Source organism: Bemisia tabaci, chromosome 3 (genome assembly GCF_918797505.1).
Source record: "Bemisia tabaci chromosome 3, PGI_BMITA_v3".
NCBI classification, from domain to species: Eukaryota; Metazoa; Arthropoda; class Insecta; order Hemiptera; family Aleyrodidae; genus Bemisia; species Bemisia tabaci.
Genome location: NC_092795.1, coordinates 60,850,120 through 60,871,729, shown reverse-complemented (window position 1 = coordinate 60,871,729; position 21,610 = coordinate 60,850,120). Strand labels below are relative to the sequence as shown.

At 41.7% G+C, this 21,610-nt stretch overlaps 2 protein-coding genes across 3 annotated transcripts in view; both read left to right on the top strand.

Annotated features, from left to right (window-relative positions):
* hiw (MYC binding protein highwire) overlaps positions 1-21,610 on the top strand; it is a 315,026-nt gene that overhangs the window by 91,069 nt on the left and 202,347 nt on the right. The window lies entirely within an intron of this gene.
* On the top strand, positions 9,488-15,368 carry LOC109034495 (uncharacterized). The gene is made up of 2 exons (XM_019047695.2): positions 9,488-9,646; positions 13,803-15,368. Exons 1-2 carry the CDS (start codon positions 9,586-9,588, stop codon positions 15,017-15,019), a joined length of 1,278 nt encoding a protein of 425 aa, XP_018903240.2. The 5' UTR covers positions 9,488-9,585; the 3' UTR covers positions 15,020-15,368.

Here is a 21,610-nt window from a genome sequence, read left to right as displayed (position 1 = left end):
ATGATCCCTAGGATATTTAGTCGCAAATACTAGATTTCTGACAGCACGCAGATTCTTAACGTTACTAGAAAATAATTAAAACTGGGAGAAATATTTGATTTTCTGGTAATCTTGTAATGAGAAATAATCTAGTAGCCACCAACATCTTATTTTGAGACAAAATTGGACGTATTTCTGCTAAACGAAGTAAGAGAGAGGTGGGAAAGTAGGGGTGTGCTCGTCAATTGAGGCCCGTAAGAATGAATGGGAATTATAAAGCGCCAGTGACGTCAACGTAAACGACCGGGCTCGCCGATCTCAATGATACCGCATCAACTCATGAGCCATATCCACAACGCTCTTATCACGTGCCCATGGCTCATGAGTTAGCATACAGTTGGCGTTTACAATTAGTTCTGTTTGATTTACTATAAAATCCCGCTTTTCCATTTCCCCACAAGGAATCACTCCCGCACTTTAACAGCGTTTCTTTTGCAGCTCCCAGTGAGCACAGCTCAGCCCATTTTTCCCACACGTCTCCAGTTCCGTTTAGCAGAAATAGTCTGACTCAAGGTAAGTGAAACGAAGGTATGCACTTCCCGACCCTTCCGACCACTTCGGCCAGAACTCAGCTGTCGACTTCCGCCGCTAGAGCTGTGGCGCGAATTTTGAATTTCAACAATTTTGCAGTCCTGGCCGAAAACAAATATAACCGTCTGCAGTTGATTAAAACGAACAAATTCAATGCAAGCGAAATCTTTAATTCATTTGCTTTCAGTACTTTGGCTGTTTTTCTTTTCCTTTTTATCAACAGAAGGCGGTCATATTTGTTTTCGGCCAAGACTGCAAAATTGTTGAAATTCAAACTTCGCGTCACAGCTCCAGCGGCGGGAGCCGAAAGCGTTGGGAAGAGCATACCTTCAATTCTTTTAGAATACCTGTATACGGGAGAGTATTGCCATCTCAATCCTTTTACTACAGAAAAAGTGTGCCGCTCTTTGATCGGTCAGCTATCATGGAGCCCCAAAGTTGGCCCAATGTAAACAAACCCCAACCCCTCCGCTCCTAGTTTGACCCAATGTAAACAAACATGATGGCGAAAAAGTTCTACAAAGTTCTACAGACGTGATTTTGGATGTGATGGCAATTTTTTAATATCCAACTTCTAAATTGCTTGGACTTCAACTTTGATGGATATTATGCCAAAAATTAACCTTTCAGTATGATTATCATTCATTTCTCAGCCAATAATACGTATTCCTCTGGGTCGGGTTTGTTTACATTGGTCCAACTTTGGAGCTCCATGATAGCCTAAAACTGATGAACCAATCAGAGAGCGGCACAGAGATGGCAATACTCTCTCGTATACAGGTACTCTAGTTTCACTCATCTTGCGTCTGACTCACGTCAAAGCGTTGCTCAAAATTAAGCTCTCCTCGCACGGCTCGGTAGATTTGTCAACAGTGCTGGCATGTTGTGGATCCTCCGCCTATTTTTTATCACCCACCGATTATTATTCCAACTCCCCCTCCCAGGAAGGTGAGTCGCACAGCTGGAAAATTTACCTTTCGCACCAGACCGCGGCGGGGTTTCGTGCTTCTCCAGTGGAGCAACAGGCGCCGGCACCTATCCCTGCTTCGGCTGCGCCCGGCCGCTTCCACGCGGGTCTCCCGTCTCATTTCGGGACTATCAAAACACGAAGACCTTGGACGAGTGGCCAGTCCCGCCAAAAGGTCTGGTTACAGGATCAACGAGGGGAGCTCAAATTGGATTTGGCAGTTCAGCACCAATATAACTAACGTAGCCGCAACGCATTAAGCCCGAAAAGACGAGAGTGGGTCGTATTCGACACATCAAATAGGTGAGATTGTATCGATATCGATTGGTTCAACATGTGAACATAGCCTCAAAAGTCAGTCGAGTAATCTTTGGGAACGGGGTTCTTGTGAAAGATTTTTTATTCTGATGAGTAACACTTGGCAATGAAACGTAAAATTGTTTGGAGTTTTCTCTTTTTAAGCTTTACTAACTTAAATTCTAAAATTTTTGTTTGAGTTTATGTTCTATTGTTTTGAACCAAACGATACATCGAACCGCTATCGAATACGATTCATTCATGATCAAAATTCTCGACGTGCAGAATTTTTAGCATCGCCAATGAAAAAGCGCGGATGCACAAGTGGACTACATTTTGCAATAAGGAACTAATAATTTTGACTAACCCACAAAAGCACGTTTCTGCGTAGGGGACTATTGACTCATGTGTTGTTTGTGAGAAGGGACAATGATTGTAGCTCCTTATTGTAAAATAAAGTCCAAATCTACTGTAGTTTGTTATCCTCTTTGGTGTTCACGCACAAGTTGTAATTATCCAAATTTGGCACCTTTAATGTACCAACTCATACCGCATCAGATTTAATTTAAGCCCAAACATGGTTCTTGCAACGGTAAATGTTGGTCAAATGTACCTACAATACTTTCGGATAAACGAGGCTGGTAATGGGGATTAGTGTGTAATTGGACTACACTGCATCAAGTTTGCAGTAACACCACAGCATGCAGCAAGTTTTTTTCCGATTGAATGCCAGACAATACTTCAAGAATGTACGATAAGCGATTGAAAGATCCCATGAGTTAGCACCAAGTTGCACAATCATTATATAAATATTTTAACTCCAGTGTTGGCATTAAAGCATCACACAAAATTGAAGGCCTTTTCGACAGGTGACAACAGTTTTTTGTTGCTACGCGTTTCGCGTGAACGGAGCAAACGAACCCCCATTTTCTCACCATTTCTTTGAAGACTTAAGTCAGGATCTGCCAAGATACGACACTTTTGCAAATTACACCAACAGTTTCCATTAAGGTTTTTTCTCATTGAATCTGAGAAAAAACTGCATGCATGTTCGATATGCGATTGGAAGATCCTTCTATGTACTATCAAGATGCACAATCATGTTTGATACAACTATTTTAACTCCGGTGTGGGCGGCGAAGTATCACACGAAACTGAAGGCGTTTTCGACTGGTGACAACAGTTTGTCGTTGCTCACGCCGCCGCCGCCGCATTAACGCGTATCGTCTAAACGGATCAAATAAACCCGCGCATCTCTCCGTCATTTCTTTAAATGCTTAAATCAAGATCTGCCAAGTTACAACTTTAAATGTATACTCGCAACATAACACTGAAACGAAAATGTTTGTTCTCTTTACCTTACTATGCAATTTTGTTTATTCGCTGTTCTCTTTGCCTCAGGTATAGTAAGGCTGAGCCAATGAGCATTCTGAGAAGTAAATGAGCTTCGGAGAAAACCCCCTATTTACATACAATCACAGGTTTCCCTAAATTGAGCGTTGTTTTCGGCTTTAAGTGGAGTAACTGCCCGCATTATTTCAAATACCCTTTTTGTCAAGGGCTTTTTGTGTTTTATCGCCCCCCCCCTCTCTCCTCAAAGAATAATTATCTCATTGCCTCTATCCCACTCGAAGGCTTCTCTGCAACAATGCAAAATTTGAGGAACGGAATCTGGTTCGGCGATCGGCAAGAGTACTATAATTATTTGATCATAACCCAGACTCGTTATATTTTTTCAAACTGGTCTCTAATTTCCTTTCCTATTATTTAAGAAGATCCACTCCTAATAATTTGTTTTTTTCTTTCTTGTGTTCCAGGTAAGAACGATGAGTCATTTTCCTGAGCACCTGTGTTTGGCTCTAGGCTCCGGGTGAGTTTGGGTCTGACTTTATTAACTTGTTCCGTAATTATAAATATGGGTGAATTCGTCAGATTTTCATGATTTTCTTTTCGATTTTCAAACAGCCCTCGTGAAGAAGATGCTGCTAAAATGAGGTCCCTCGTCGAAGCTCCCATCACACATTGATGAATCTTAAATTTCTCATGAATGGATCCCTGACTTTAATTATTTGAACACACCACGTAGAACTTGTGAATTTTTGGAAAGTGGAATCTAACAAAGACTTCAAGCGCAATAAAACATGCACTTTAACCTCTTCACAACGATCGCTACGTTGTGGCCGCATGGAGGATCCTGAGTAAACTATGTATACAAGTTACAATATTTTACTCGATTGTCGTCGAATAGATACCGTATGGTAACGTTTACCAAAATAACCGTCGGAGCAATGGCGATTATCAAAGTTGGCAACACTTATTGGCAGTTTTTCTGCCTTTTACGAGCATGTGAAACAATCGAATAGGTATGTGAAGAGGCAGGCTACCTCACCAAAAATCTGTATCTATAATGGATTTAAATTGAAGAAAAACAGCGTAACCAACTTTGAAGCATCGTCACTGCTTCAAAGCAACATGCGCGTGAAAATGCGAACTGGCTTAGCTTCCTTAATGTACCCCTTATTACTGTAATCAGAGTTTCGGTGAAATGCATCAAATATCGCAACGCTAAAAATCAAGTGGAAGCACTACCTACACATTTTATCATAACCAAGTGTGCTCTTTTAAATTACTAATCTACTCAGCTTAATCAGAGTGTCTAGCATCAGGATTTTCCCGATTCTACCAGGATTTGAGGTCAATCAGGATTTAATCCCGATTTCATCAGGATTCGAGGAAAAATCGGTCGTAAAATCAGGATTTGAGAAAAGGCTGTCCGATCGGATTTTTTTTCGCAAACGCTCATGCAGAAATTTTAATTCTTGTCCGCAAAAAATCAGGATTTTGAAAAAGTATGAAATCAAGATTTAGGAGTCGAAAATCAGGATTTCCCAAAATGAAAAAAAAAATTAGACACCCTATTAATTTATTTAATTTATTTTTCCAAATTATCATTATCAGCTAACTTTAACGTGAAGAAAATGTAATATTTCGACACCAATTAATTAATTGTTGACTAATAATTTACCTGGGAAGACGAGGCGTATCTGCCATGTAGATAAATGGATCGCTTTCAGGTTCCTATTGCACGCTCGATGAAACATCGATGCTTTGTTTTCATGTCTGGGAGCTTCTGACGCACGACATGATCGCGGCGCGACGCCGCACAGTGGACCGAGTCGTTGGAGAAGTCCAGTGGCGTGGCGTGCTTTGAGATCTATCGATATTTCCCCATTTGAAGCTGTGGTAAAAAATCGATTATTAAGGTGTTCGCAGCCAACACCCTGTTTATCGATACTTTCCCATAGGTTTAAATGGCCCAGCAATCGATACATCGCAAAGCACGCCACGCCACTGGAGAAGTCGGACAAAATCTGGAAACTTTGAAAGCTTATATTTCTGAAAATACGATTAAAAAGAGTTCAAGTGTGGTTTCATCGGTTTTTCTTGAAGTATCCCTCAGAAACACCCAATGGAATTGAATTTGTGACGAAATAAACATGAAAATTTGGAATTTTAGTCAGACTCATGTCCAGGGTGTCTGCTGGCCCCCAGAAGTCCCCAATGTCCTCGATCATCTCCGATTTTATGGATATAAAGCCCAAAACAACATACAAAAAAAAAATCTCCGATTTTGGAAGGGTGTCCCCGATATCCCCGAAAGTCTCCCATTTTCTTGTTCAGGTCCCCAAAAAATGACAAAAATCGTCCTATAAACACGGGCATTTTCAAATTTTCTCGCCAGCCACGGCGGTGCGGTATAACCACGAATGAAAAAACTGAAGTGTTGCTTGGTTTTTCGTATGTCTTCATCGGTTCGATATGACTTACAATTAGTCGTATTAATTACGCCTTTTAACGCTCTAACTAGCTCCCTTTCTCTTACAATTTCGGTGAAAAAATTCCCGATTTTCTTGAAAAAACACCCGTAAAAGCCCCCGAAAGTCCCCAATTTTGGTCTTTTATAACTGGTAGACACCACGATGTTGGACCTCTTCTGTTAGCTCGTTCCGCCGTGCGGCGCGGCACGGCGCACAGTGGATCGAGTCCATGGGGGAGGTCGAACAAAATTTGGAAACTTTAAACGCTTCTAACTCCATTTATACAAAACTTTGAGGTTCTGAAAGTGGTTCTATTGGTTTCCTCGTGAAATTTTCTTCTAGAATCACCCCTATAAAGTTTAAAATGTGACGAAAGTAACTTCGAAATTTGCAGTTGTAGTAAACAATTTAATGTCCGACCTCTCTGAATCGACTCGAACCATTGTGCGGCGTGCCTCCAGCAATAAGGTGCGTGTGTCAAGCAAATACGGGAGCCAACTTGAACTCTATCAGCTCATGGGATCTGCGCCCATTACTGCCGTTCCTTTGAAACGTAAATGACTCCAAGTATTTTGCGACGGCAAAGGATGTTGCGCTCCTTTGAATCGTTCCTTGCCGCTCTGATTGTGAGTGGAACAAGCGGAACCATAAGATCGAGATTGAGCAGGGAATCTGGAGCTGTTTTCCTTCTTCTTCTTTACCTAAATTTATTTGAGTGCACAGATTTTGTTGGTTATCATTCAAAAAAATTGCGACAAAGGACGTTTCGAACCTTCTAAGCTCAAATGTCTGCTATCTAAGCCATGTTCAAGAAATTTAAAGTTAGAGCCCGCCTCCGCGCCGCGGGTGAAGCCGTGAGTGCCAGGTGAGTCAAAACGCCTTCAATACGAGGCGTATGCAATACGGACATCCCTGGAGCCCGAATAGTTGTATCCAGGCGTTATAATGAATTTCGTTTAGTGTTCGCCCAGTATCATCTCCCCGTACCGGACCATAGCGGAAATACGTATGAGTGAGTGAGCATGTATACGTATGGCGGGTTGCGTTCTTCTTCTTGTGTATATGGCTTCATTTTCACCGTTAAATATTCTTTTCTCAATCGATTATGTGATTCAGCCACATTTTAGCTAGTACGGTCTTGCGTGCCCAGAACCGTGGGTCTAAAAATCTCCTGTGTAAATCTACTCTCAGAAGGGTAAAAAACACTTTTTTAACGTTTATTTCCTCTAGATTCCATGCATTTTTGGAAAGACGGGACAGAGCCAAACAACAATGGCCTGGTATGGGAAGATATTATTGGTTCGTCGCATGCAAGAGTAAAGATGTATTTTGTTCGCCGCAACGACTGTTTTTTGTTTTATTATTATTTATTTTGTGTCTCGTCTTATTTGCGTTACTTTTTCGCAGCCAACGACGGTAGAGCTGTCAAAAGTGAGGTTCGAAATCCTGTCACAACCTCGCCGACACATGCTTTGAGGAAGTTGCAATTGTTTCGAAACAATGTTCTAAGAACGTTGCCAAATGGTGCAAAATATATAAAAGAATAAAAATAGGCCACGCCCCTTAACATGAACAACATCCGAACAAAATACCGTTGTTACGAGATGTTCTGAGTTGTTGTATCGAACAAAATAGGTACGTCGTAACTACGAACACTTTGCATGCTTCTCTTATAACAGCTTAACTTACTTCCATCATCGTATTGTGTCGATGGAGTAAACGTCAAGTAGTACTGAATTTGATCGCGACATTGTCAATTTTCCGAAGAATGCTTAGATTGTTTTATGTCAAATTTTTGCAACCAGATTTCTAACAAAGATAGAGTTTTACTCGTCTCCTTTACTTTGGTTCAAGGGCAATTATTTGCGCCAACAACTCCCTACTTTCACGTGCTCAAAAAAGGAAGCCCTTGATCGAAAATCCACGGATTCGTCTCGGGGCTAGAAAAAGTCAAAATCTATCCGAAACTCAAAAATCAAGAGAGCAGCCGGCGCTTTAGTTGATCAAGAGCCAGCGTTGGGGATTTTTAATCGATTTTTTCACCGACAGAATCTGTTAAATCCCATCGACTTTATTAGCTCCGATTAATCGATTTTTCCTCTAAATCGAAAATTCCGATTTTCGCCACCTAGGTGTGTAAAATCGGTACGGGAGCCGATTTTTAGACCAAAATTTTAGCAAACTTCCCCGAAATTTTCATTCGATTTTTTTTTAAAGATTGCGATTTAAAGCCGTCGGGAAATCGATTTTTTTTTGGTCATGATTTTAACTCTCGAAGACTGTCGAATCGATTCGATTGATCGATTTTTCGAAATTATCCCCAACACTAGAGCCCAGCAGCCGTGATTAATTCATCTTCGGTGTGATGCCGGAGGGTTGGGAACGGAGGGGGATGAAGACGAGAAACCCCGACTCGCGAAGAACACCTGAACGCGAAGGTGAGAAGGGAGGTCGAGATTGGGTTATTGTTAGGGAACAAGATTCCGGGAACTAATAAATAAGAAGCAGCGAGCCAATTGATTGTGTTATGAGCCCCGTTCTGCGCAACAGTACTTTACGTTGCATCTTGTCGCTCACCCCAAACAACTCCAGCCACAAAGCCATCGGCCCAGAGAGTCCTAATTTAGCCAACCATCCACTCGAAAGCATTCTTGCCAAATTTCGGTCCATCAGGTTCAGGATCTCTTAAGAACCAGGAATACGTGCTTAGTGAATCCTAAAGTGCCTGTGAAGTAAGAGCGCTGCCATGTGGTGTGGGTGGTGTTGCGATTTGTCATGGAAAATAAAATCTCAAATTTCATGTGAAATATTACATGAAATTTCTAAAAAATATGAGAGATATTGTGAAATATTTTTCGAAATATCATGCAAAATTAAAGGAATGGCTTTTGAGTTTTGGTGTTTTTAGTGCTTGTTGCATACTCAGGCCATGAAAATCTGTTTAATATTTTTCACAACTTTGTGAAATTTATGAATTTTTTTTTATTGGTAACCGAGAGAAAAAGTGACGAATCTTCTCGAGGAAGTGACAATTTAACCCCCATAAAATTTCATGAAATGTTTCACCGAAATTTCCAATCTTTCATATTTATCATTTCACATGTGCAACTCTGTGTCTGGGCCGCTCCCTAACTTTCCACACTGCTTTTATTTTGCAAGTTTTTCATCGGGTACAATAAAGTCTCGATTATGAAAGTCTCTGACGTTAGGGCGTGTCTCCATCTCCATAAGAGACCCGGAAAGTATAGAGTCATATGGAGAACAGAGCTCATGTGGAATTTGAGATACGACTTTACGACAGAAGCCATTTTGAGCCGTTTTCGTCAGGAAGTTTTGCACCAGCTGAATTTTGCAACAGACTCATCACGACTCGAGTTATTTTTTCCCCTGAAAGCATGAAGGCTTCTCGTGCAGTATTCAGTTCCGGAAACCAGAATACCGAGTCTTTATGCCCCAAAAAACGAGAGCAGGTAATCAAAATGATCAAAATTACAAAATTATGGGGGATTTTCCAGATGTGGTGCAGACATTACTCATATCAACTCACCGTATCCAGTGAAAAAGTCTTGCGCCTTCCATCTCGCTCGTGTTCACGAAAAAAAAAACCCAAAAAACTGTTTGTTCCCGCGGAAAAGCCCCTAAAAAATTGTTATGAAGTGGAACCCGTTACGTTTATCATGCAATCTCATATCAGGGACGTGGGGAGATCAGCAGGCTCTCGGAGTAGGAAAACCAGCTTGTAATCAACTTTTTCTCGATTTGAGTCGGATTATGAAGTTACAGAACAGCTGTTGTAATATTAGTTACTTTTCGAGCCACGCAAGTCAGACAGCAAATATAAATTGAATTTTGCAACTGGCCTCACATTCGATTAGAAGGATTTTCCGAACGTTTTACTTCCGATTGAGTGTCTCTCCTATATGTAGCCGCGTCATGACATTCCTCGGCAGTCTCATCGTCGTGAACCTTTTTATCATTATTCCAACTCTCTGTGGTAAGTTATCCCTTCGCCTATTATTCATCCCTCAACTTCTCGCATCCAAGGTTGTGTTCATAGTCGTTCCTTAAGGTGAATCAAGGCTTCGAACTTCGCGATATGGCCACCACGTCGCGCCGCTCAGAATAGCCGTATATATTTGCCAAAATAATGAAAACCGTAATACTTATTCAAGATTGAGGATCCAGGGGATATCGCAACATACTTGAGGAACATTCAGTAAAAAAATTCCGGAAATAAAGTCGTAACTATGGCGGAAAGTAATTCCCATTGCGGCAATGGGAAAGAGAGAGAGAGAGACAGAACAAGAGGGATTCGGTTGCGCGCTCGGCCGCCGCCGCTGATTGTGAGCCGCAAGTTTCAGCCGTACTTTCTCTGCGCTTGCAATTCTAATTGCCAGTACTTCTGGCTCAAAAAATAATCTATATCTTGTGGATCTGCTTTTTGTAATTTGAAGAATATTATTTCAATAATCGTCAAAGGAAAGTGAAATTCTCAGTGGTGACTGGTGGCGCTTTCTCTAATCTTAAATTATCCCTAATCGAACCCTGGATTCACCTTAAACAGCTCTTTTCCCTAAAGAGTCAGATACACCCCCGCGCTACAAGCGCGTCTTGCCCCGAAAAGTAGGATCCGATTCTACTTTGAGCGAGTTACGAGTAGCGAGTTGCGACCTGATTGGCTACGAAGTTTGCCGAACACGGCCGAAGGCCTACTCGCCAGGCACGTATCCAGGGGGGGAAGGGGGCTTGGGGGGCTCAAGCCCCCCCCTCCCTTCGAAAGCAAAAAAAGGAGGGGAAAAGAGAAGGAAAGAGGAGACAGAAGATGAGAAAGTGCGGGAAAAGCAGAAGTTTGAGACCGTCAAAGATATACGAAGATATACGTGCCTGGCTCTTTTGTCTTAAATGTAAATACCGTGTTCATTCCTAAAATTTTCGTCAGAAAAGCATCAAAATGCGTCTAATTTGATTTGAAATTTCAAAAATTTTCCAGCTTTGTTGAATGTAACAATTCGTATAAGTATTTTGTGTTAAAGTAAAAAAAGCGTAATTTTTCTGCATAAATTTATGAAAAATCTGTGTTACAAAAGCCTTGAAATGTGTCCAAAGAGAGTTAAAATTCCAAACATTTTCAGGATCTTTTGGAATGCATTTTTTGCTGAAAGTTCGGAAAGGACACCTAATTTTTCTGCAGACATTGATGGAAAATCTGCGTCACGGAAGCCTCAAAATGCGTCTAATTAGATTACAAATTTCCAAAATTTTCCGGGGGAGGGCCCCCCAGACCTCCCAGTAGTAGAGGAACCCCGCAAGCCCCCCCCCCCCCTCGAAACAAAATCCTGGGTACGTGCCTGCTACTCGCCGCTCAAGACGCGCGTCTAGCTCGCAGGTGTATCTGCCCTTTAAGAGGCCCCGGCCCCATATGGTTTACACTCTGATCAAGAGAGTTTTATTTTAAAGGGTGGGGGAGAGGTACGTAGAAAGCACTTTGTGAATTTGTATAATGATTTTATGTGAATGAATGTTTAAGACTAATTTAAGTTACCATCGTTCGGCCACATCAATATATAACATGAAAGCTATAACTATAAAATTACGAATTAACGATGAATACACACAAGACAGACAATGGGGTGGATGCATGCAGCTGGGATTTTAGATCTGATGACTGTTTCTAGCAGAACTTTTCGCGAAAAAGTTTTCGCATTTGCAAGTTCCGAAATTGAGTCGAAAGCTCCGTAGGAGCTCAATAAAAAGTCGCAAAATCGCGGTAAGAAATAAACGATTTCCATTGGGTGTGACGTCAGTTGGTATACAAGGCCCCGCCCACCGCCATAACCCCTATCTCGACCGTGTGTTTACCGAGCCGAAGCGTGATCTGTTGTGCTGTTTTAAGTAGAGTCACTTTATACCCAGAGTTACGACATCTCAATTTTGGTCGGAATGAAAGTGGCCTAAAAAAAAATCCAATTCTGATTGGTTCTCGCTCATGGTGCCACAAAAGAGTGCACCAAGATGGCGGTGGCTCGAATGTGAACCAAAATAATGAAAATATTACCTACTTGTGGTTTACCAAGAGTAAATTGCTATTTCCATCGGTCCAAAATGAAAATAGATCAAAAAATTATCTACAAACCAATCTCATTTTATTTTTATTTGATCGGTTTTGTTGATGTTGTTTTTGGATGACAGACATCGCAGGATACCTTATCCTCATCCTTATCCCTCAATATCGTTCCTTTGGGTGCACACTTTTGTGACACCATGGCCAGCTGATAATCGAGATGTTTTAAGGTTAATCTTCAGCTGTAGTTCTGAAAAAATCCACCACGTCGCGCTGCTAAAATCCGACTCCGAAATCAGTGATTATTTAAATATCACAATAGATATCTTAAAGTCAGACTCATAAGTTCTAGCAGCATACGTCTGGAATCCTTAGAAACAAACGCGAGCTTTGAAAGTTTAATAATAAAAGCTACAATTTGATCCCAGTTTCTCTTACGGGATATCTGTAAGTGCAAGAGAGACAGCTCATGGTGAGAGAGAGATATCTGCAACTGCTGAGAGCGATCAATCGCGATTGGTTGCATCAAGGTCATCATGCTTAACCCTACTTTTTTCTGGGATCAAATTTCAGAGCTTCAGAAGTTTCTTTTTACGTCGTTTTTAGTGTCAATAGGAAGAAGAATGTTATGGCTAGAACTTATGACTCTTCGATTTAAACAGAAGTTCCCTTAACTTTCATAAAAGCTCAAGGACTTACGTGGAGCTGTACGGACTCTAATAGCGTTACCCAAAAAATCAAAACACAGCGGTGGCGCCCCCTGCGCGGAGAAATTTCTTACTTCACGCAGCTGTAGATAAACCTCAACTCTGGGTGTAAAGCGTCCAGCCCACCTACAAACTAGGGGCCTCAAAGAGGCTCATCGATGGAACTGTTGACTGTTGCCTTTCAAAGATCGTCGGGCCGACGATCTTTGAGGGTAACCGATGTGTTTGGGATACATCACAGATCAGATCTTGAAATTTTCAAGGCATTCCGTGCAGAAATGGCTGAGAAATAGAAGAATTAGTGCCAGTTTGAGAGCTCTAGTTTGTACGTGGGCTGGACGCTTAAAGGACTCTAGTTTTAAGTGTCGAAAAGTATCTTTTTTCCTCGGAAAATAGTGTCGGAAATCATGCCGAAAGGTGTTCAGAGCCGTATCTTGATCAGTAGCTCACAATCAAACATAGCGCTAGCTGAGATTAGAAAAGTGATAAGAACAAGTCCATGTTATGGTGTTGTTGTGATTTTTGGTCACCGGCGTCACCAGCGTCAAATGAGCCCAACTCGAGCTCTGATTGCCTACGACACTAACATTACCGAAGTAGTACGGGACAAGCCCACTCGAATCCGGCGGACGGCTCTCGGCGGCGGCAGAAGATACGCGAAAAGCTCCATATTAACTTCCTTTTTCACTAAGAAATCATATTGGAGAGCTTTCAAAATTGTTTTAAAATCATTAGTTAAATCTTAAAATTTTCATCGACGCAAAGAAATCAAGTCTAGACAAAAATAAAAATCGATTTTTCGCGAATTTTTAAAAAGACCGTATTTATACGTATTTGACATAGGGCGAACGTGGGTGTATACCGTGTGACGTCACGAAGTCCTAGTTCCGAAGCGCGGGGAAAGACCCGTTTCAAATGACTTTTGACTTTGAGGAGCTTTTTCTGAAAGTTCCGGTGACAGGAATTTTTCTTAAAAAAATACCTCAATACTCAGTAGACCTCAAACTTTTAGAAATTGAATTTAAAAAATTCCATGCAACTACCCCATTGTATTGATTTATTGTATTTAATTGTAGACTTTAAAAAACTATCGTTCCGATTTTGTTTGACATTCTTGGGCGCGTTTATTGTGCAAAAAAAAATTCGTATAGCACTCCTCCAAGTGATGGTACAGTAATTCCAATTTTAATCGTTATGTAAAAAATAACATTTTCTCACCGAAAAAAAAAATCCATAAGAAATGTCTTTCTTTTTCGTAATAGTGAAATGAGCGTCGATGAAGTAAAGCGAAGCAACTCGGCTCTAGTTTTATTTTCTTATTATCAATGATCCCTCTCCCGTTGACGATGGTTATAATATTTCATAACTTTGATCAATTTCAGAGCCCACGACCCGTGCACAATGCAGAAAAGAATGTCACCAAAAACATGGGTATATTCTCTGCGCTGGAAGTTGGTATCCAATTACGGATGGAGAGTTACAGGGCACGAAATGCCATTGCACAATCTCCGGACCTTTGATTTCTACCATTGCAATGCTAAAATATGACGAAACCGAATTTAAAACATTGTTTGAAAAAAATCCAGAAAATGGCAAGGAGTGGTTAAAAGAAAAGGGTTTCCAAATAGGTGCTGAAAACCCCTTTGAATATCACTCCCCTGACAGCAATGGAAAGCACTCCTCCAGCGAAACTGAAAAGCACTCCACCAGCGAAACTCGAAAGCACTCCACCCGCACAACTGGAAAGCACTCCTCCAGCGAAACTGGAAAGCACTCCACCACTATCACTAAAAAGAAACCTCCATCATCTTCAACTGCAGCTGAAACGGAAGATGAACGCCAAGCGAGGAGGCAGAAGGCTTGTACTAACGAGTGCAAGAAAAAGTTCGGATCAGTGAAACTTGACAATTTAATGAAACCGATCGCTGATGGTATAGTTATGGTGTATGATAACGGGAAGTGGAGCTGTAAGTGCAAAGTCATCAGCGCTCTGATCCACGCCGTTAGAGACAAGTTTTTCCACTCTGAACAATTTGAAGAGTTACTAAAGGCGGGCGGACCGCAGTGCAGCCAGAAAGTCTGTCAGTGGTTACATCGGCACGGTTTCGAAGTTACGAATCACGGCGCCTCAGCTTCATCTACGAACGGACGGAAGCAGCTAGGACGAACGACACATGTTAAGGATGAAAAATATTTGGCTGAAGTAGTGTATAGAAAAGCAAAGAACCCCACCGAGCAGTGTCAATTCCAGTACGGGTTCATCCTCATGAAAGTCGAGGAGAGCAAAGATCCTGCCGGACACAGTACCTGGAAAGTCAAACATAAGGAAGACAGTATCGCGCACAACATCGGGAAAATCGAACCCAGCAAAGATATTATCGTAGATGGTACTGGAAAATACTATCGCTTTCAGATCACTTTGCCCGACGACCAAGGCAACTGCCGCCTCAACGACCAACTGATTAAATATCTGAAGGAGAGCAAACTCAGTTACAGAGAATTCGAAAAGCTCCACAATAGTAATCATGAAGGCAACGAAGGTCGGGTTTGGCTGACCCTCCACGGGTTCAGAATCAAGTTTCGTGAAGATGAGTCGTGAATACGTACCGATGTTAGACGCAACTTATAACCTGAAGTGGTGTTGCACGTGCAACACCAAGCTTAATTGAGTTGTACTCGAACTCATCGATGTCGCCAATGAGTCAGTTGAGCTCAACCTCAAAAAGTCACAGTACAGCTCGAATATGTTTGGTGTATAGTACAAGTAGGTTAAAAGGGATAAAATTTAATTTAACAACAAAGGATCCTGTCATCTGCAAGGCTTGACTTGCAATTCAGCTTTGGTAATAATTCTCCTCAAAACATTTCACTTGGATACAAACAGATTAACAATGCATGTAATACATATTTGACATTAATAAATAAACAATGGAAACTATGTCATACTACGGGAAAGTTTAACAATCATTCTATTAAATTCTACAGGAAATTGAACAAGGGATCCTGAAGGGGTGCTGAAATCATCCAACCCGGTTTTTTTTTCAGAACAAAACTCTCTAAAAATTCGGGAGAAAAATATTTACCAATCTTCCCGAAAATCAATGATCTGCTGAAGGAAATTTTGCAACGTCTAAATTCTCTCACGACGTTTTTCCTTAGCACGGCAGAATGACGTTGGTCTCTTTTTGCCGGGCATGACAGTCTCTCGAATTGTGGGAGGAGTTCGCGCTGAGCCCAGGCAAACCCCCCCCCTCCCCCAGCACTCCACGCATGCGCATTCTACCGTACTAAAGAAAAACGCCGCATTAACATTTGAGTGTTGTCAAATCTCGTCTTAAAAATATTTATTTTCGGCGAAAATAGTAGTACTTTGGATTAAGTTGTAAATCTACAGCGGTAGCAAGAAAACATCGTGATGTGGAACAAATTTTTCCAAAATATTGACTTCCTTTTCAATTTTTGGCAATAAAAGGTTGTATTACGCCTTGTACACTGAGAAAAAAATCTCGTGCGTGGGACCCGAAGTTTAGGTCATATGGATCTCTGAAGTTTTCGGATCGAGCATCTGAACACTTTAGGTCTAGCTGTCGAGGTTCGGATCACACATCTGAAACTTCAGTTCTTACATCTGAGGTACTTCAGAGTTCAGATGTGAGAACCGAAGTTTTCCGGATGTGAGAACCGAAGTTTTCCGGATGTGAGAACCGAAGTTTTTCGGATGTGAAAACGAAGTACTTCAGATGTAAGAACTGAAGTTTCAGATGTGTGATCCAAACCTCAGCAGCTGGACCTAAAGTGTTCAGATGCTCAATCCGAAAACTTCAGAGATCCATATAACCTAAACTTCGGGTCCCACGCACGAAGTTTTTTTCTCCGTGTACTATACTTTTAAGGAATTTTTCCCGAAAAATCTATCATGTAAAATCTGAGGCTGAAAGTATACGCCCTAGACAGTTATTAGCCGTTCAATTTGACTAATCGTAATCACAATATTTTGCGTTATATTAACTGCATCTTATGTTGGGTTTTACGAAATACACTTTTAGGGGAGAAACATCTGAAATGGGCTTATAGACGTAATGGACCAGTTTTTCGCCAAACTTTAAAGTGAAACCGCTATTAAGCAAAATGCTCGATACCATGGTGTATGACGACTTTCGGTGTGGATTTGTACTCAATGAAGAAAAAATTATCAGCAAAATAAATTGAGAGTGTAATGTGCAAAAGTTTCCAGGACCGGGTTTGCCATTAGGCTACATAGGCTATAGCCTAAGGCCTTGTCTCCACGGGCCGTTTCACGAGATTTGTCCCAGGGAAAAATCCCACTTACAAAGTTGGGAAAAATATTGAGTTAATCAATATTTTTCCTAGTACCAAGTATGGTCCTTGTACCCCTAGGACCCACTGAGAGAGGAAGAAGAAGTGAAAAGGAATCGTGCGATATTTTGTTGATTACTCTATTTTTCATGTTTGTTCAGTTAAAATAATGTGTCTAATTGTCAATTGAGTGCAATTATTATTTTAATCTCGGTTAAATACTCGACTTTATCTAATTTATCTTTCCGCGCAAACTAGTCCAAGGACCGTATGAGCCTCGTCCCGTGGAGACGGTAACTGGGAAAAATCCCAGAAGTTTCATTCCTGCGATTCGAACTTGAGACAAATCCCATGAAAACGTCTCGTGGAGACAAGGCCTTAAGGCGTAAGATTCGGAGGGTCGCGACCAGTGGCGTGGCGTGAATGATCGATTATCGATATCTCGCCATTTGAAACTATGGTAAAGAATCGATTACTAGGGTGTTCGCTGCGAACACCCTGATAATCGATCTTTTTTCATAGTTTTGAGTGGCATATCTATCGATATATCGCAAAGCACGCTACGCCACTGGTCGCGACTTTTCGAGAATTCCAGAACGACGTAAGCCCATGCGTCTTGTGTCACATCTCACTTTCCAAACCCGTCATTTCCTGGCTTTAAACTATTCGCAACCGTGCACTGCAAATTAGTTCGGAAATTCGAGGAGGGGGAGGGGGATGTTTGTCTCAGACACCCGAAACAAATTTCAGCCGAAGAGCTGCGATGAAAATGTAAGCGCAGTAGAGAATCCACAGGTGTCCGAAATTTGATGAATTTCGCGTTTAAGTGGTAACTACTGAGTGAACTGAACACGAGGGTCCCTTGATTCATGAATTGAACAATTATTGGAGAAGTTTGACAAAATGAATCTAATATGCTGAAACGCATGTCGACGGTGAAACTGCCAAACCACGTATCTCGTTTGCGGTGTTTAAAACTCTACGCTCACATTTTATTTTTTTGAAGTAGACCAAATCAATATCATTCCTTGAAATTTTCACAGAATTTTCTCCGCACAAAGAGGAAAAATCACAGAAATTTTCAAGACTGGATGTTAAGTAGTTTTTCCTTTAAAAAATAAACTATGACAGGAAGTCTGCGACGTCGCAAACCGAGATACGTGGTTTGGTAGTTTCACCGTCGATGTGTTTAATTGGGAAATGCCGCCAGATGACGTCACTATAGGCTGTACCCTTGGTTCATGAATTGAACAATCATTGGAGAAGATTTGAAAAAACGGATCCAATCTAATAAAACACATGCGTTTAAATGGGAAATGCCGCCGGATGCCGTCACAAGGCGGTGCATTTCTCACTTTTAAATCTATTTTTATACTATTTCCCACATCAGAAAAAAAATTATAAAAAAAGCCGTGAAATCAGCTCTTGAAGCACTTTCAGATGAAGCAATATGAAATGTGCATGGCAATTCGGCGTAGGAAGTTGAGCAACGTCTGGAGGCTCATACGACGTTTACGCATGCGCATTCCGGTCGGCGGAAGAGCGCAGGTGCATCGGTGCAGTTTCACGGTCGCCCAGGCTCCGTGCGCGGTTCCAGGTTCGCGGAATTGCCCGCGCTTACCGCTCATTGCTCATTGCTCATTGCACTCGGAACTCGATTATCGAATGAGCTCCATCGAGAAATCCCCCGCTGAGCAATGATGAGTATCGAATCGATCGATATATCGATCCGCCGGTCGACCTGCTGACGACTCGCCTCGTACCCAGTAATTACACCACCGCGGCCAGACCAGACCGACTCGCCAACCCCATCCTCCCCGCCACCCTTCCGCTCATACGCTCCACCAGCCCCCCCCCCCCCGGACCCCTACCCTCCTGTCTCCCCGCCCTTTAGTCCGTTTGCACGACTGATGAGTATTCCGCCTTCCTCTGCGTTCGTCTGTTCCTCGGTATTTGAAGGGGTGGATCCTTGTGATCAGTCTCATGTGCTGCCGTCCTTAGGAAGAGCGTCGTATGAACCTTCAGGCGTTGCCAAATTTCCTTTGGTGAATCACGAATTTTCTGGAAAATTTGTGTATATTTTTCCTCCAATTTTTCTGATAATTTTGTTCGCAATTCCACCTAAAGTTCCTGAGAATTTCGAGGAAAAATATTCATAGCTTTCTTCGAAAATAACTCTTTTCTGAGAGGAAAGTTGGCAACTCTCGAATGCTCATGCGGCGTTTCTCCTCAGCACGGCAGTGTGGTGTAGTGGTTGCAGAGCTGACCCTGTGACCAAGAAATCCCGGGTTCGATTCGCGGCCAGGAGACATATGAGTTTAGTCTCGAGCAACGGTCACCTGGGGCTGGGGTAAGAAGCGTGGGATTAGCCATTAGGCTATTTGAAAATTGAAAAAAAAAAGAAGAAGAAGAAAAGTCAAGAGCAGTGGCGTCATTTGCGCGCGTTTTAGAAGACGTAGATCGAAAACAAGGAAACTGGATAAAAATTGCCGAAAACTTGACGTTTTTGAAAATTGTATTCGCAGGTTATGAATTAGAACGCGAGAAAAGCACCTGGCGAGTCAAAACGCCTTCTTTTCCGTGCGTATGCAACACGGACGCCCATGGAGCCAGGGAGCCTGGATAGTTGCATCCAGGCGTTAAAATGAAATTCGTATGGTGTTCGTCGCATTCGAGGCCAACTTACATCGTAACCTCATTTCAGCGTTGCCTATCGCGTCGATAAAGAAAATTATTTCTAATTTGTATCGTGACATTGTCAGTTTTCCGATGTTGCAGCGCAATGAACACTATACTTAATAAGCCAACCATCCTACAAGCGCACCTAACATATTTGGAATTTGAAAATCCTCTAAAGTCTTGAGCTAAAAAACGAGATTTATAATACGCCAATTTCTCATTAAATGCGAAATCAGAAACGTTAGAGGGCTAATATACAGGAAATATCCTCGTATCAAAATCAAGGATAAGAAGTATTTTTTATCACGTTGCATCCATGTCAAAACGAGCGGGGCTCTCTCAGTTATTGGTCCTTTAAGGAATAGTTTACGGAATTATATTTTATTTTTGGTTTTTAAATGAGTTTTAATGATGATAGGTTATCTCATCGCTAATTGGCATGAACCAGTAAGAGGAATGGGCCGAATCTGACCCTCTTCGAAATCATCATATCTCGCGCCTGTATCTATAAATGTTTAATAGCATTTTGATTCATACTGTGACCTTTTATATTACTTCATTTATGCATAGAAGTTCCTCTTCGATTAAAATTATCTATAACAAATACTTTCCCATTGATCGGATGTTCAAAATCAAAATCTGACCTCAGACTAGGATTTCCCATTAAAACTTACGCAGGATGCATGTCCCACTTGTTGAAAACCGTCCGGAAAATCGCAAGTATCATGAGTAAATTAGCCAGAAAGCAGTACTGCCGTGCTAAGGAAGAACGCCGTCGACTGAGCCTTCAGACGTTGCCAAATCCCCTCTGATAAAAATCGAAATTACTGGGAAAATTTTGAATATTATTTTCCAAAATTTTCAGACAATTTTGTACGCAACATAATTTAAAATATCTGAAAATTTTCAAGAAAAATGTTACTGAATGTTGTCAAAAATACATGTTTTATCCAGGGAAATTTGGCGACTCTCGAAGGTTCACACGGCGTTCCTTCTTAGCACGGCAGAGTAGCTTGGCGTACATACTTACGATTTATTATCGATTGATCTGCCATTTAAACCGATGAAAAAGGATCGATAGGCAGGGTGTTCACGACGAACACCTTAATAATCGATTCTTTAACACAGCTTCAAATGGGGAAATATCGATAATCGATCATTCACGCATCGCCTCTGCTGAACTGGATCAACTTGGATGGGCGTCTCTTATCTCGAAGTGCAGGACGAATAAGAAAATGGCGCGAGGAAAATGAAATCTCTAAGCGCCAGGCGCCAAGAGTGAATTCCACAAGCTCCGTCAGCGTTATCTTGCATTCCGAAGCGACCTTTCCTCGGTAGACGGCCTGCGGGCCGATTATTGAAACTGATAGACAAAGCTGTAGACAAAGACGATAAAAGGGATTTGAAGGGATCCTATTGGTGGAAGCGGGTGGTGGCAATGGACTTAGGAGGTAGGTAATGGACTAACTAACGGCAACCCACGAGAAACCTGACAGTTAGTCTATCATTCTCTTCCTTAGTCTATAAGAACCAATCATGTCAACCAATAGGATCGCTCTATACTCCCTATGTCTTCTTTGTCTATCAGTTTAAATAATCGGCCCGCTGGTGCGGCTGAATCTTAGCTCTTCAAACGGACAGGAGGGGTCGAGAAGGAGGGTTCCTCTGTGAGCCTCCCAATTTCGCCACGAGATAGCACAAGCGCCTGTTGGAAGATTCGGAACGCGGTCAAAAATGTCTAATTCGCGTACCGAGTCTAATTCAACAAGACAGGACCGCTGGATGAAATCGAGCCAACATTTAGTCATGTAATTGATGGATTGTTTGATCCTAGTTTTCTATCGCGATTTTTTATCGAGCTATCATTAACTTTTTGGAATTATATCTCATTTTAATTAAGTGACGGTAGGGCGCGGAAACCACGCAGTCAAGTTACGTATCAATGCGTTTTGAAAGGTCATCGATTATTTTCACCCTACTATTTTAGTAAAGATTAAGCACAAAAAAACATAGCCCGAATATACGAACAAATAGGGAGGGAATTGGGACATGGGTGAAAAAGGCTAAAACGTTAAAAAAACACTAAAAAGCAGGACGTTTCGAGGTGTCATTACCAGCTCATTTTCAGCTGCAAAAAACACGAAAAATTTTAAAAATGAACAGCTAAGAAGGAACCTGACCCCTGCCGTTATCA